The sequence below is a fragment of the Eulemur rufifrons genome, chromosome 8 (assembly GCF_041146395.1).
Source record: "Eulemur rufifrons isolate Redbay chromosome 8, OSU_ERuf_1, whole genome shotgun sequence".
Classification (NCBI taxonomy): domain Eukaryota; kingdom Metazoa; phylum Chordata; class Mammalia; order Primates; family Lemuridae; genus Eulemur; species Eulemur rufifrons.
This window is the reverse complement of record NC_090990.1, coordinates 53,678,788-53,695,238: the sequence shown is the minus strand read 5'-3', so window position 1 is coordinate 53,695,238 and position 16,451 is coordinate 53,678,788. Positions and strand designations below refer to the sequence as shown.

General features: G+C 34.1%; 1 protein-coding gene across 2 annotated transcripts in view; it reads right to left on the bottom strand.

Moving 5' to 3' along the window:
- The window catches only part of LRRC7 (leucine rich repeat containing 7), a 494,934-nt gene that overhangs the window by 11,320 nt on the left and 467,163 nt on the right, over nucleotides 1–16,451 (bottom strand). For both annotated transcript variants that reach the window (XM_069478066.1, XM_069478067.1), the window contains 2 exons: nucleotides 16,022–16,114; nucleotides 292–366 (listed from right to left, as the gene is read on the bottom strand). In XM_069478066.1, coding sequence (XP_069334167.1) covers nucleotides 292–366; nucleotides 16,022–16,114 — 168 coding nt within the window. The remainder of the gene's footprint in view (nucleotides 1–291; nucleotides 367–16,021; nucleotides 16,115–16,451) is intronic.

Below are 16,451 nucleotides of genomic sequence, written 5' to 3'. Positions count from 1 at the left end.
GCATAGATTCCTATATATAAGTTCTTCTTATATTACCAAATAATTCCATTCAATTCAACAAAAATATGCAGAACACATACCACATGCCATGTATCATGTAAGGTGCTATGGATATAGGATTCTATCAGACTGAATTGTTTTTGACTTGACTCTCAGCCCCAAAACAATAAAGGCAAATAAGCAATGTGAGGACTTATTTTCAATCATTTAATTCAAGTCATTTAATTTAATAACATGGTTACATATTTGTTTCAGTGTTGGCATTTGCATGCATTTCTTTTATCATCTTACCTGAAGGATCTTATCACCAGGCTGCAGTAGGTTTGATGCTGGCCCATCAGGCTGAACCCTAGTAACAAAGATACCCTATAAGTCAGAAGTAACAGAGGTTAGGATTCTATTACCAATAATTGGGCCTGCTTAAATAAATTTTCATTCACATAGAACATAGCAAAAACAGATTAAAAAACAGTTTATACATGTAAGTTTGAAGTACTACTGTATTTTAAGCAAGGAACCACTGTCCATGCCAAGTTTACAAGAAGAAGCATCTTTGCTTGCAAAAAAAAGCTTGTCTTGTTTTGAAAGTGCAATTATGATTCATAAATTGATCTCATGGCATATTTTTAATAATTCCTTTCTTAAATCATTTGAAATATGATACTGAACCATCTTTTATATAAATTCTGAATTTGTCTTGTTATTCTACATTAAAAATGTCTCCTATAGGTTATAAATTCAATGTACACTTTAAAAACTTTGCTAGAATTATGTAAACATATTGCTTTATTTTAATGAGTGTTACTTTGTATGTTACTGAGAATTTTAATATAAAATGTCTATGAACAAATTCAACATAAGAAAACTCCAATATGCATCTTAAAGTTTATGTCTACATAGTTATAAAACCTCTAAATTGATTTAGTTTATTAAAAAGTCAATTTTGTTGATCATGTATATTAAAAAAACATATATTGAATGTCTACCACGTGCTAGGCCTTGATTGCTAGTGATACAGAGATAGATATACAGAATATAGTTTCTGACTTCAATAAGCTCACAATCTAGTGGAGAAGAAGAAAACCAATAATTACAAAACAGTGTGACAAATGTTATGATAGAGGTATAAGGGATTGTAAAAATGTTGCACCCATCTTATACCTGGTGTGTCAGGGCTTCCAAGAGGAGGAGATACTTGACAGCTAAATCATAGAGGACGTAAAAGGCATCCACACAGATAAGGGGAAGAAGGATATTGTAGATAGAGGGGATGGCACGTACAAAAGTGAGAGTGCCCATTACATTGGGGAAATTGCAAGCAGTTCTATTATGACTGGAGTGGCAATGAAAGGATGGGAGTGGGTGGGGTTGGGAATGTGGCAGAAGATCAGCCCAGCAAGTAGGTCAGGGCCAGAACAAAATGGGCCTTTCACAGACTTTCTTATCACCTGGAGGAGCTATTGAAGGATTTTAAGTGTGATGGTGACATGATTTTAATTGACATCCAAAGAATGAACTGATGAATGGATGAAAAAAGGTGATATATCCTTATAGTGGAATATTATTTGGCAATAAAATTGAATAAAGTACTGAAACATGCTATAACATGGATGAACTTTGAAAGAATTATGCCAAGCAAAAGAAGCCAGTCAAAAAGGCCACATATTATATGATTCCACTTATATGAAATATCAAATATAGGCAAATGCATAGAAACAGAAAGTAGCATTTGCCAGGGGCTGGGGAGTAACTGTTAATGTGTATAGTTTCTTTTTGAAGGTAATAAAAATGTTCTGAAATTAGAAAGTGGCGATAGTTGCACAGCTCTGAATGTACAGAAATCACTCAATTGTACACTTCAAAAGGGCAAATTTTATGATATGTGAATTATATGTCAATACAGTTACTGTTAATTTTTTGCATTCCTAAGAATTATTAATAAAATAGAAAGCAATATTTTAATATCTTTGCCTTTTATTTAGAAAACAATGTCACTTGCTGATATAAACTTTATGACTTCCACTTCATCCCATAATTTTGTGTGTGCTTGTGTATATATATATATGTGAATGTGTGTATGTGTGTATAAATGGCTTAACAAACAGACCCAATTTAAAATATTTCTACCTGTGTTTTCATTCAGCACTTCAGATCTGCATCAAACTTACTGATTTAAGGCTTTTGAATGATGTTTATCTTTCTGATTTTAATCTGTTTTCTTCTCATTTAAATGAAATTACATATTGGCATCAAAATCTCTAGAAAACTGCATAACTTTTAACCTAGTTATTAGACTTCTAGAACTTATCTTGAGAAAATAACTGGACCAATATGCAATATCCATGTACTAATATGTTCATTATGGTATTATTTGTAAAAATAAAAATTACAAACCATATCTAAGTGTCTAATAACAGGGAATTGATTAAAGCAATTATAATAAATCCCTACAATAGAATGGTATATGGTCATTAAAAATGAGGTCCTAGGTGGCTGATGTAGAAGTACACGAATGTTTAGTGAAAGCAGGTTATAAAACATTATGTGTGCTATGATACTATTTTAGGTGAAATATGTTTATATTTATATTTGTGTGGGCAAATATCTGGAGTGGTAGCTCCTAAACATTGACAATAATTATACTGGGTAATGGGACATCAGATTTTTTTTTCTTTTTGTCTATTTGTGTTTTCTTATTTTTCCACAATGTGCACTGCTTATATAGCATTAGGAACATAATAAAAACTTAAAGAAATTTAGGGTGATAGTGGCACTATTAAGAATGATGCTTTAACAGCTTTGGCTAATTCAGTTGTACAAATGGTCAATTCAGAAGAAAAAAAAGAAAACTAGTTGTTTAAAAAAGAAAGGTTAAATAAGGCTCAGTGATTAATCTGCCAGACCAGTGAATGGCACTGGTTATGACAACAAATATTATCCTCACTGGGCACACAGCTCTCATACTCCATCAACAGAGGAGACTGTATATATAATCAGCCCCCGATAGCCCCCTTTTTGCTGTCGGGGTCTCTGTACAATAGACAGAATAACACTGTTGCCCAAAATAAGCCACTACATCTCTGGTTGCTGGAGGTGAAGTTGTTTTGACTATTATTTTATCTCAGCAGTCAAAGTCTCTGCTACCCAGTTAATTTTGATTGCCTTTCTTCAGCTCATTGTACAGGAACAGTTTTAATAATGTTTGTATGAATCCAGACCATAGGAGCTGAATTATAGCCATCATATCTGCAATGCTAGGAGAAACTAGCAACACTCCACAACCTGACTGCTGAAAGAATACAAATGTGGTGTCTGTGGCAGGTTTAATTTCGTCCATCACATAGCTCTGCAGGATTCAATTGCTGTTCTGAAGATTTGCTTTGGTGCTTACTCTTATGGTGGTCTGAGTCTTCCAAAGCATTTATTGCTTTTTTTCTAAAGCTTTATTATTTCTTTTCAATCAATAAACTTCATCAACTAAGAAACTGCTCCTGCCCATTGGTTTAGTTTCCTCTTTCCTATATATACCCTATCAGCCAGCATACTGCCACATTAGTTGAAACAGAAAGCAATGAGTACTACATTTGATAAAGGTCTATGGCATTCATTATTTGTGGAGGTGGAATGTTCCCCAAAAGACTGCCTGCAAAGGCCAGTGCCCTAATTTTTCACTGTATTTGTGCATATAAATACTGCCATATAAAAAAGACCAAATAGATCTGAACTCATTTTGTAGTCCCTGTTACGATAAATATTGACGAAAAACATGAAAACTTTGACACTGTTTTGAAAAAGCTCATTGTAGCAATATGTCACCCTTTTAACAACTCATTTTACTCTGAAACTTCAAAGAATACTTTGGCACTGATGACAGAATTTGGTGGAGAATCATCAGACTGTATTTTATTTTTTTTTTAGTGTTTTTTTACATAGTCCAAACAGTATTTATTTTTTTTAATTGTTTGTACTTTAAAAATTACAATAACTTCCTACTGTTTGGTTAAAAGTTATCTCCTAACTTCCAAGTAACAAGAAACCATTAATGTATGTATCAAAGATCCAAATAATGACATCTTAACAATTTTATAACTGCAGGCAAGAACTAAAATATGCTCAATTTCTTATAACACTTGGCAGAACACTAAATGTGGAACAAGCTATCGTGAAATACATCCAAAACTAAGGAAACAACCTATACACCTAAAGTTATAATAAAAACGTCTTGCCCAAGGAAGGGAAATAGCTCAAATAACTCTCTTTTTAAATGAGGCAGTATGTATTAGTTTCCTATTGATTCCATAACAAATTACCACAAATGTAGTGGCTTAAAACATCACAAATTTATTATATTATAGTTCTGTTGGTTAGAAGTCCAACATAGGTCTCACTGGGCTAAAACAAAGGTGTTGGCAGGGGCTGCATTCTTTTTTGAAATCTCTAGGAGAGAATCCATTTCTCTGCCTCTTCTACCTTCTAGGAAATGTCTACATTCCCTGCTTCCTGGACTCCTTTTTCCATCTTCAAATCCAGCAATGGTGCATCTTTCTGTTGTCACATCTCCCTCTGAATGGAGCTGGGAAAGAGTCTCCATTTTTAAGGACCCATGTGATTACATTGGGCCCATCTGGATAATACCGGTTAATCTCCTCATCTCAAGGTCTTTAACTTCATCACATCTGCAAAGTTCCTTTTGCCATGTACTGTAACATACTCATGGTTCTGGAAATTAGGATGTTTTTAGGCAGCTATTTTTTTCTGTTTACCATACCATGTAAATAGTGGTTAAAGGCATAGCTCTGGAGTTTATCTGTCTGTGTTCACCATTTCAAATTGGCAACCTTGGGCAAGTTAATTTTTGTGTGCTTAACTTTTCCTCATCAGTAAAATGGATATAATAACAGGACATACCTTATAGAGTTATTGGACAAAGTGATTGAATACATATAAAATACTTAGAACAGTGGATGGCACTCAGTATAGGGTCAATAAGTGTTACAATAATTATTGAAAGTTTGTAAGTAAAGCTAGAATTCAAGGCCTTTTATCCAGCAAAGCCCACATTGAGGGTTTTAAGTCTCCAACTGTATCAGATTTATTGACAGGAAATTATTCTTCTTTCCTCTCGGTTTGTAGTATATTGAAGGGTCAATATTTTCCATCCTTCCCTTGAATTCCCAATAGATAAGGGTACTGGCATATCTTATTCAGGGAACGGGATGGGAAGAGGGCCGGAAAGTTCCCCCCGTCGTCTCACCTATGGTTTCTTGGTGGTGGCTCACAGTGACAATGGCTGCAAATATTGTTCACCCTCAGTAGTGGACATGGTTCCCATCTGGAGGGCCTTCTAATGAATGGTTCTTAATACCTTTCTGGGACTACTTCCTTTGGTAGCTCCAAGTCAGAAATATCAGGTTTTTATAGTAATGGCTGCTAGAATCTAGTTAGTGGCTCATGGCATCTCACTGTTTTTCTAATGTCTCTCACCTCTTGAATGGCCCTCAGGTCCCTTAGCAGCTCAAAAGCACAGTGATTTCCCTCAGTACCACCTCCAGAGGGTATCTCTCAACAGAGCAACATGGTAAGTACCACAAAGTCCTTTCGAAAGAATGCAAATCTTTGCCTTCCTCAGATACCAACATTTGGATGTGTCTGAGACAGACACAGACCCCATGTACTCATGCATCATACAGGGGCCCCTATACATTTGAACCAAAGCTAATAGGTTTCCATTGTTAAGATTTGACCTTGTCCTACTGTTTACTTAGCCTCTGCACCTCTGGACATAAACTTTAAAGGACTTAGAAAGTTATTCTACAAGGCCAACATTTAACATTCCAACTTTAGAGGAGAAAGAAACTTTATATGGCTTTTTAATGATGAAGATGAATGATTGTGACAGTCTCAGCTATTGTAAATGTAGACACCAAAATAGAACTTGTCTTAAGGGACCTGCAACTTCAACTTATGAAATATGCTTTTCTTTAAAATTCTGAAAAGTCTTGGCTCTAGCTGATGCTAAGAAATTGGTTTCTAGGAAGGCTATATCTCAAGTAAAAATTAAATATTATTACAATTACAATTCAGAACACATTAGTTAAATATTATAGAATATAGTCTTTCATGCTTTCATATGATAATGAAAATTCAAAGAGTGTTTCTAGAGGAAAAACTGACATGTGAAAACAGCAAAAAGAGCCATAGATTCAAAGATTTTAAGGGGAAACTTTTTGTTTCTAAAAATATGGTAAATATTAATTTTCTTTCATAAAGTGGGCAACATTAACACGAAGCTATATTGTGGCTGGTAGAAGCAACATTAAACATGCATAATGGACTACATTTACTTAGTCCCTATGATTATTAGAAGACAGGACACATCAAGGATAAAGGTATTATCAATAGTGCTCCTCTCCATGAATCAAGAGTGTGATGGCAAAATATTTCGGGTTAATTGATTGTTACTCATCAAATTTGAGGTTTTGAATAATTTGCTACCTTAGCAACTGAGGAACTTATATGCAGCAAGAACAGAGATTTATTCCATGACCATTAGAAGCTAAAGGAGATGGGAAGTCAGGGTGGGAGGGAGAGAGAGAGGAGACAGGGAGAGAGAGAAAGAAAGAGGGATACTGGCAGCTGAATATGATGCTCCAGTGTATTGCTGAACTTTGGCTCACAAGCGATGAAATGCAAGATCTGTAAAAGATGACTAGACAGGAGAATTGCTTTTAGAAACCTAGAAAATTTGAGACAGAGATACAAATAAAAATTCTGCAACTGACCAAAGTCCTCGAAAAATTTCATGAAAATCTTATGCACAGATGATTAAAGGAATTTCAAACTCTTTCACTATTTTTTAATAAAGTAAAAAATTGGAAATCACTTTGTTGCATTCATAATAAATTTATTAATAATGCATTGAAGCAACAAGGAGATTGATGAAACTCATAGAAATTGACTATGGCATTACAAATATCTTAGTGGCAATATAGTGGAAATAGTATCCTAGCGGAAGAAATACATAGTTTGGTCTTTGGACTTGCATCATTCCTTTAGGTCATTCTAAAAGTTTGTTTGTTAATGCATATATATATATATATTTTATATATATATGTGTGTGTGTGTGTGTGTGTATAGTTTTCAAGATACTGCTCTTCTGACTTGTTAAAAGCATCTAAAAAATAAACAATTTATTCCCTTGTCTCTGAGATTGTTTATATAAATGACATATTAGCCACTAGAATATTTGTTATAGTTTGATGCTGATCATTGTGGGGTGTTCTCTTTTAGGGAATTTGAATGTAAGAGCTAAAATTGTGTTTGGTTTTGGTTACTTTATAATTATATTCCTAATTTTATGAATTGCTTCAGTATGCCCCTATCTTTTTTAACAATTAAACATCTCTGGGATATCTGTCTACTCTGATGAAAAGTACATTTGCATACTGTTTATTTTTTGGTGAAATTCTTGAGTTTAAAAAAGAATTTTCTTCTACTTAATTGTCATATATTCTTTTAAAAGTCAATAATCATACTCTTTAATTTACTGTCTTTCTAGATTTCTGTCCTATAAGGGTAAAATAAAAGAAATATTTTTCATTTATTTTTATTTTATAAATCCTTTAAATCTTATATTTGATATGAGACCTCAACTAGTGGTGAATATTTGGATTGCTAAGCTTTGTACAGTTTACTGATTCTGTCAGAGCCTCTAATAGCTTTTCTTCTCAGCTTCACAAATAGCATAAAATAGTAGAAACTATTAAAAACAGGAGTGGGTAACTGTAGGTGGTTGTGGATTCTCCTTTCTAGTTATTCCTAAAATATTATCAGTAACCAGGTTTCTGATTATCGTTCTTACAGGCTCCCTCAAAGCCCCTTCAATTGTATAATTTTTTGACACTGTACCATTTCAAAATTATGAATTGAAAGTGAAGAATTCAGCCAAACCTTTTTTTGTCACTTCTGCTAAAATAAGGTTGTTGAAGTGAAAAGTTTTTTTGTTGTAAGCTATATTCAGTCAAACTAATCCTCATAGGTTTAATATGGTATTATTTTATATTTATTTGTTTTCATAAGCTGAAATTCATGTCTTCCTTATCTTATAATGTCTAGATGCATTTTATTTAATGACTAACATATTATTGTAAAGTCAGAAGGGCTAGAAGTATTTCTTAGAAGTGGCAGTGAAATCAGGAGATCAAAAAGCCCAGGGGCAAGTGCCCAGGAGACATTATCGCTGTGAATTCCTAATATACTGACTGACAGTGGCTCTTACTCCAAGGCTGTACATAGGTGCTATAGGGTAGAGTGAAAAAGGGGGAGGTTTTTTTTTTTTTTCACATTTAGTCCCTATATTTCTAGATTATTTGAAATGTTATAGTGATGGAATTTTCATTTATTACCATGTAATAAAATAAAAGGTATAGATTAAAGAAAAAGGACATGGTAGTTGTACACATCTGAGACTAAGAGTATATTTAAAGGAGGATGATTATGTCACGCAGAGTAAAAGCAGAGACTGCCTGTGTGAATGAAGGAGAAGCAGTTCATACCCAGAAGAACTGGCAGGTGGATTGTAAGTAAACATGTTTCCTTGTTCTTCTTTGTCTCATTGACCACTCCGCTATCACTTTATGGCCCAGAGATGAACACCTTCAGGGAACTGAAGCCACCCAAGCTAGTGTGTGCGAGTCACACAAAACTGAACATATTGTGGGTCTGTCTTGCAGTAGAGGAATAAGCAAAACTTCCCAAGTCTAGGTATTCAAACTGGTCATTCTGAGTTTAGTCAGAAACATTCTTTGACACAAAGAATAGAGGGAACATATTTTTTTTTTTCTCTTTCAACAAACAAAGAACCTCAGTATACCTCAATAAACAAAGAGACAGATAAATGAAAAAGATATGACTTTTCTTTATTCACTTTAATGTTTAGTGCAACACTAAAAGAGGTTGGTTATTTCATATTAATGAATGTCCTGGGGGTTAAATGATAGTCCCTTTTTACGGGAATGTGGTTTGTGCATGGTGATGGGGTTTAATCAACAAGGTTTCAAATATAAGAAGCAGTTTTCTACTTCATTGTACTTTGGAAAATATAATTAGTTATTAAGACTATGTATAACTACCTTAATTATATTGTGAAGATAATGAGCAGTTAAATGCATATGAGTAATTTGATACCTTAAGCAGTAATGCTAAATGTTACTACTAAACCTAACTCCTGATTTATTGGTGGACCTGTTGATTCTTTTTAGTAATTACATAAGATCTTATTTATAAGCTGGTTTTTAAGTGCTTTTATATTTTGACTGAGAAGTGTTTGACATTTTTCAACACATAAAAACAAATGTGAAAAAAGTCTCCATATCTTTCCCCATGGCATTTTCTCCCTTGCTTATTTTATTCCATGCTTAATGACTAAAATGATGTAGCAGACAGAATATAAATAATATATAACTCCAACAACTAATAGAGTCAGCTATCCACTTAGGCTTTACTTTTGTTGAAAAAATACTTTACTGATTGTTACAAAATATCACACAGTGATACCATTCTCAATTCTAGTGATTTTCTAAATATGTTGTTGAATTAAAAAGTCCTAATTGATGTTCTTATTTAAAATGATACATTTTAGTCACCTTATTTTTTTCACATGTATACCCCACTGATATTTTCTCAAAGAACCAAGGCTGTATTGAATGATATATATTTGCTTTCATAAGCTGAAATTCATGTCTTCTTTATAATGTCTGGATAGTGACATTTTTCATTTGGCTAAAGCACACTACCATGCCTTTTTTAAAAAAACCTTCAGGCCAGGCGCGGTGGCTCACGCCTGTAATCCTAGCAATCTGGGAGGCTGAGGCGGGCAGATTGTTTGAGCTCAGGAGTTCGAGACCAGCCTGAGCAAGAGTGAGACCCCATCTCTATTAAAAATAGAAAGAAATTACATGGACAGCTAAAAATACATATATAGAAAAAATTAGCTGGGCATGGTGGCACATGCCTGTAGTCCCAGCTACTCGGGAGGCTGAGGCAGGAGGATTGCTTGAGTCCAGGAGTTTGGGGTTGCTGTGAGCTAGGCTGACGCCATGGCACTCTAGCCCAGGCAACAGAGTGAGCTGTTGAAAAGCTTCATATAAACATATAAGTGATCATATATACCTGTAGGAATACTATTAACAGGAGATAGTGAAGACTACATTTATACCAATGTTTCTGAATAGATCCAGGGCTTTTTACCCTAACATTGAGACAATGAACACAATTGGCAAAAATTCATTTTTTATTGAAAAAAAATCATCTCACTTTTAATGTCCTCAAACAACCATGTGGCATTCAGAATCTCAAATTGCAAAGTGACTAAGATGCAGCTGAAGTAATCATTTGTGTTGTAAAATAATTTATGCTCAAAATTTATTTTTAAAAATCCAGTTTCTTATATAAAATAAAGTCATTTCACCCTCTTCTTAAATTTAGTCGAAAGTACAATCTAAAACAATATGATCTCTATACCTTGCTTCTGAATTTTATTTTCACATAATATATAGATTTTTCCAAATATATAAATTTGCAAAATAAATTTAGAAATATGCAAAATAAATCCTATTTTCCTAGTAGTTGTACAAAGTGAAGGAAATATGCTATATATAGTTTAATATTTAGTAAATATAAACCTGTGCTATGTGGTGTTCCAGGCAAATGTGTTTGTTGCTCTTCTTGTTTTTTTTTTTAGACAAGAGTCTTACTCTGTCACCCTGGCTAGAGTGCAGTGGTGTCACTGTAGCTCACTGCAACCTCAAATTCCTGAGCTCGAGCAATCCTCCTGCCTCAGCCCCCTGAGTAGCTGGGACTATAGGTGCATGCCACTACACCTGGCTAATTTTTCTATTTTTTATAGAGACAGGGATCTCACTCTTGCTCAGGCTGGCCTTGAACTCTTGACCCCAAATAATCCTCCCACGTTGGCCTCCCAGAGTGCTAGGATTACAGGTGTGAGTTACCGTGCCTGGTCTGTTCTTGTTTTTTTTATATCCATGGGGAATACTTGAGAGGCAATAGACATATGGTATATACCTTTTTCATAAGTTAAAGTATTTCTTTAGCATACTTCTGTTTATGAACACCCAATGTCATGAAGCTGAGCAAAACTGGAAATTTACTCTTGTGCATTTTTACACTTGCCATTGTCATGTATGCCTGTGGGTAATTGTTATCCTCAGGTAAAGGTATCAAATGAATGCTTTAATTCTGCATGTCTAATGGTCCTTCTCTTCTTAATCTTAATCATAAAAAAATTTTATTTGAAGCAATACCCATATCCACACAAGCTGGGGTGAGAAGAAGACAGGTTTAAGTCCTGCTGCAGGCCATTTGGGCATGGAGGCAATAATTTTAAAGGAATGTAAGTTATAGTAATTTATTCTGAAATTCTAGGACATTTATGTAGAGTTTATTGGTGATTATATTTTATATTTGCCATGCTTCCAATACATTTTGTATGGCTTGGGATTAAGCTATTTTAAAAAGAACATGGATTTGTTTCTATCATTTCTGATTGCCCAACTTGGTGGAAATATGGGTAAGCTCTCTGACATCTGTTAAGGTTAGGTGTTGATGACTAAATGAGAAGTGATTCTTTGGCCCCAATACAGCTGTATGTATATTTCCTGCTGTCAAGTCCGTTGAGAATAGGCTGGATCCATGATACTGCTTTCATTTTGATCCTATGACTGGATAATTGTTCACAGGACTGTTCAGTGCAATACCTTTAGAGCATATAGAGAAAGGGGCTGTGTGTCTTCCTTAATGTCTTTAAAATCCAGGTGCTTAGTCTTTCTTTCCTCAAATGGAACAAGGAAGGATATTAGTCCCTGAATGATGGGCTTTGTGAATGCATCATTAAAAATTCTTTCTTCTGTACAGTCCTGGTTTGCCTTGTAAAATCCTATAATAGCATGGTATCAGTCATCTATTAATGCAGTTTCTTCTTTCTAACAACATCCTATGGAAATTGTACTGGTAAATACCTTGAATTTTACAGTCATGAATTATTATTTTATGCATGCTTAAACACAGGCAAGGAGTATTGTGGTTTGCTCCATTGGCAAAATCACCACTGTAATGATACCTTAGTCCACAAGTTATATAATTGCTTAGGAATCCATCCTGTACAGTGAGCTCCTAATTATCTAGATTCAATAGAGAATACATGCTGACTTCCAAGGACTTTTTGAAGCAAATATCTAGACTATGACTAATTAGAGGACTCTGTAATACTTTCAATATTAGAATATCATATTAGTCTCAACTCTACAGGGTATAAATTTGTCATATGGCTCTTCTGCTAAGTGGCATTTGCAGATGGAGGCATATATTATAGTGCTTATTAAGAGAAAAGGATTTGGAGTCAGATCATTTTGGTTTCAAATCTTGTCTGCCACACATCAGCTAAGTGACCTTGGGCAAGTTAATTAGCCCCTCTGGGCCTCAGTAAAGTGGGGAATAATAAAACCCCTCAACTAAAAGAAGTTGTTATGAAGATCACATAAGTTCACATATATATTATTAAAGAGCCTAATACAGTGCCCAGAACATTGTAGACACTCAATAAAAGGCAATTATTTTTATTGCTTAATTATCAGATTTGTTGTATCAAAATCTTTCATCTCCTTGCAGCATGTTGCCAATTTGACAACAGTGTTTCTCTGTTGTAATAAATCAGATCATGGCTTCCATCCACTTCATTGAGAGGACAAATGGTGGCTCTATGTGACAATGAACTGCAAAATAATGAGCTCCATGGTGAGCAAATTGATTTTTTCAACTGTTAAACATTGTTCTGGCAATATCAACTATGGGACTGTGCTCTATCCTTTTAATTGGAGGAGACCATATTTGATTAGGACTCCCTTGGGTCTTGGAGAGGAGTTAAGCTTGCTAAACAAGCTGCTATTCTAAACTCTCAAAGTCTGGTACAAAATATTTTCTCCTATACAGCTTAATCCTGAGTCCTTCATAAAGCCTCAGTTAACTTTCGGGCTGTCCTATGTGTTTTCTGCAATAATCCCACACTATTCCAGAACTTAGGTCAGAACTTCTGCCAGACTGAGCAACACAGCTCACTTTTGCCTCACTCCCAACTCTCAGCCTTTTGGAATGACTACTTCAAGCTTTCTTTGTCTGGCTGTAATCAGTTTGGATGCTATCTTACATTGGTCCTTGACATTTAATTGAAACAATGGCTCTCATCAACAATAATGAAGAGAATGGAACAAATTTATTAGTTTATACTTTAATAAAGAAAATCCTCAGTGCCTCTAAGACATTCATATGTTCTTGGATACTTAGAACTTTGAGCAGCAAAATATTCAAACATCCATGAATAATAAGTAAAATAATGTAGTGTATTTCTGTGAATATGCCTAATCCATGATTTATTTATTAGAAGAGAGTATGTAGCATATTAAAGTTTAAACTTTTCCATGACCAGATTCCTTATAAAGCATCTACCTCAGGCTCAGGCAGTATTTGTTAAATTTAAACATCTGTTTAATTTGGTTCTAATCTCTTCCGGTTGTAAATTAGCTAACTCATGAAAAACCAATCTGTTTTTCAACATTGGAGACAGGAATATTTCAGTTCATTTTAATTTTTTTATTGTTTAATATTTTTTGGTAACTACAGGCACTGGGTCCTACTCTTTTTTATGCATCCACTACAAAGATAGGGAATTGGGGCTAAAATATACAATTGAGTTTCCAAGAGACTAATTTCTTTCCTTGTGAGTGGACTAAATTCTTGTGTAAATTGTCAGAGCCAATGTCTTCAGATCCTCTGAACAAAAGTATCCGCCATATGTTGGGCATGCCACCAAAAGTGATCAGTAAATTAAGAGCAGTATTGAGGTTATTCTGTACATTAGGAACTTCCAGTTACTCCTAGCAATTTTGCAATAATAGAGATTCACTTTTCAGATTGTGAAGTGTTTTATACTGTAATCAGTCAAAGAAAAGTGCTTTTGAAGAGACATCTCTCAATGGACACATTATATAATTCAAGTTCTGTTATATTTAACCAAAAGAGCAAATTATAAGCTCATAGGCATAGTTCAGTCTCACTAAAGTCATCCAAATATTACAAATGAGAAATTAAATTAATAGTTGCAACTTGTTCATATTCATCATAGTGGAAGAATTATAGGCAAAAAAAAAAGCTTCAGATCTAGTCTTCTGCATTGAAAATAGCAGAAATGCAACAGCATTCTGACATCTTGACTATTTAGCAATCTGTTCATCCTTAATTTAAAAATAATTTTTACCCGCAGCTTCTAAAATTGTAATGAAAAACATGTCTTTTGAATTTCAACTATGTTAAGAATGGTAATGTTATTAACTTTTCATTGGGAGAATTTAAGGAGGAGATGTAAAACCAGAGACACAAAGAGGGGTCAAGATGAATAACATAATACCTTGGGTTTTTAAAAATACCATCATATTTTTTCTGATAATTTTGAACTTTTCTACTTTTTATCTTAAGATGTATTAATAATATATTTAAGTTAAGGAAACAGTTGGTCTGACTAGAACATGAATATTTTAATTATAATAAATCAATGGTATCCTCAACATCATTTCAAAATGGAAATGCAGTAGTTACTTATAAATAGATGTTCCTCACCGGCATTCCCCTAAGTGTATACGGCTGTCCCATCACATTCCTTATATATGAAAAGCTGCTCCAGTCTGTTGATTAAAGGAGTTCCCATCTATGGTCACTGGAGGTTTTTCTCTAGTCCCTTCCTTCCTAATGTATATAGTAGTGTGAATAATTCCTTCTTTTGGTCCAACCTCTTCTCCTGCTCTTCTCCAAAAACGAAAGGGAGAGGCATAGGAAGAGTATCAGAAACCAGATGACTGGGATGAAGTGGAGGAAAATATGGGATTAGAGGCTCTGTTTTAGGCAGCAGAATCTCCAGAGTGGGGGCATCCAAGGTTTTTCTGAAGCAAGTCTCATAATCAGAAATTGATTTGTGGGTTTTTATAATAGTGGTAAATTGAAATGGTTCCAACCAGTTTGTGCCTCCAAAGTAAATAAGTCAAGAGCCTGTGGAGGTTTTATTCATATGTAATTTTTGCTTTCTTCATCATCCCAGAGTTTTGTGATGTCACTTAATACAATTAAATTTGATGCAATTAAAAGTAGATAATTTGAACTATCATTGAATAATAATTACTAATTGATTCAAAGCTGAGAGTATTAAATACTGATGATAGCAGGGTAGGTTATGTAGCTCAGGGTAAACTTTTTAAAAATAAAAATGTCAGATGGTCCACACTGGGATTAGGCAGGCCACATGTGAGCATAGACAGCATGTTGGATGTGCAGACAATGGTTGAGATTAGAGTTTGTGGTGTTGGGGTACCTTTACCCCAGAGTTTGACAAGCATAGAGAGAAGCATGAGAGGAAGACCTGATTCTTCTGTTAATGCTAACTCTGATTTTTCATAGAAAATTTGTTTTCTGTGGTTTTTCAGTTCTACAATTCTATTAGTGAAAGCCTTTACACACCAAAGTTGAAGAGACAGAGAGGTCAGTCAGCTTACCCTTGCAGTGAATTACTACGTAATCATTCTGTTACTGTGAGAAAACATTTTCCTAAATAATAAATAAGTGATTTACAAGTAAAATTTTGGAAACGACTTGTCAGAAATTGCCTATATAGCTTTCTTTACAAATGTATATATAAGTGTGAGAAAAAAAAAACACAAAAATAGGAAAAAACTCCCCTGAATTTCAAATAAAATGCTGAAATATATATTTTTTCTTATTCTTAGTATTTGTCAAGCACTGCAGTGAGTTCTTTTTTTCCTGTGCTGAAAAAGTTTCTAATTGGCTTCATAGCTAGCTCATGAAAACACAGTAAAAACACTTAAAATTTTTTCTAACTTTTGTTACCACAGCAGAAAACACTATTTTTCTAATTAAAATTGTCAACAAGAAATTCATTTCTTACCTTGTCAGAAGGTTTGAATGGATTTCCTTGTCCACTAATTCCACCACTGATACTAAATCCAAGGCCAGGATTCTTTTCTATTCTCACACAAAACTATGTAAAAAAGATATAAAAAGGTAATGAAATAGCTATAAAATCTAAATATTTTCAAATAACTGCATCCCCATGGAAAAGCTTCATGTTTCACTTGAGTTTTTAGCCTATGTTGATTTGGTGCATAAAAGGCAGTAAAAACTCTGAAAAAAATGTTTAGTGTTCCTATAGGCATCAGTTATGATGGAAACTAGCTTGAAATTACCTGGGCAAGCAGATAATAGTAAGTACTTATTTATTACCATACACAAGACTAAATTTAGATTAGCTGTTTTTGAAAATTCAAAGTCTGACACTTAAAGATTGTGCATTTTCTTAGCTATCTACCATAAATGCA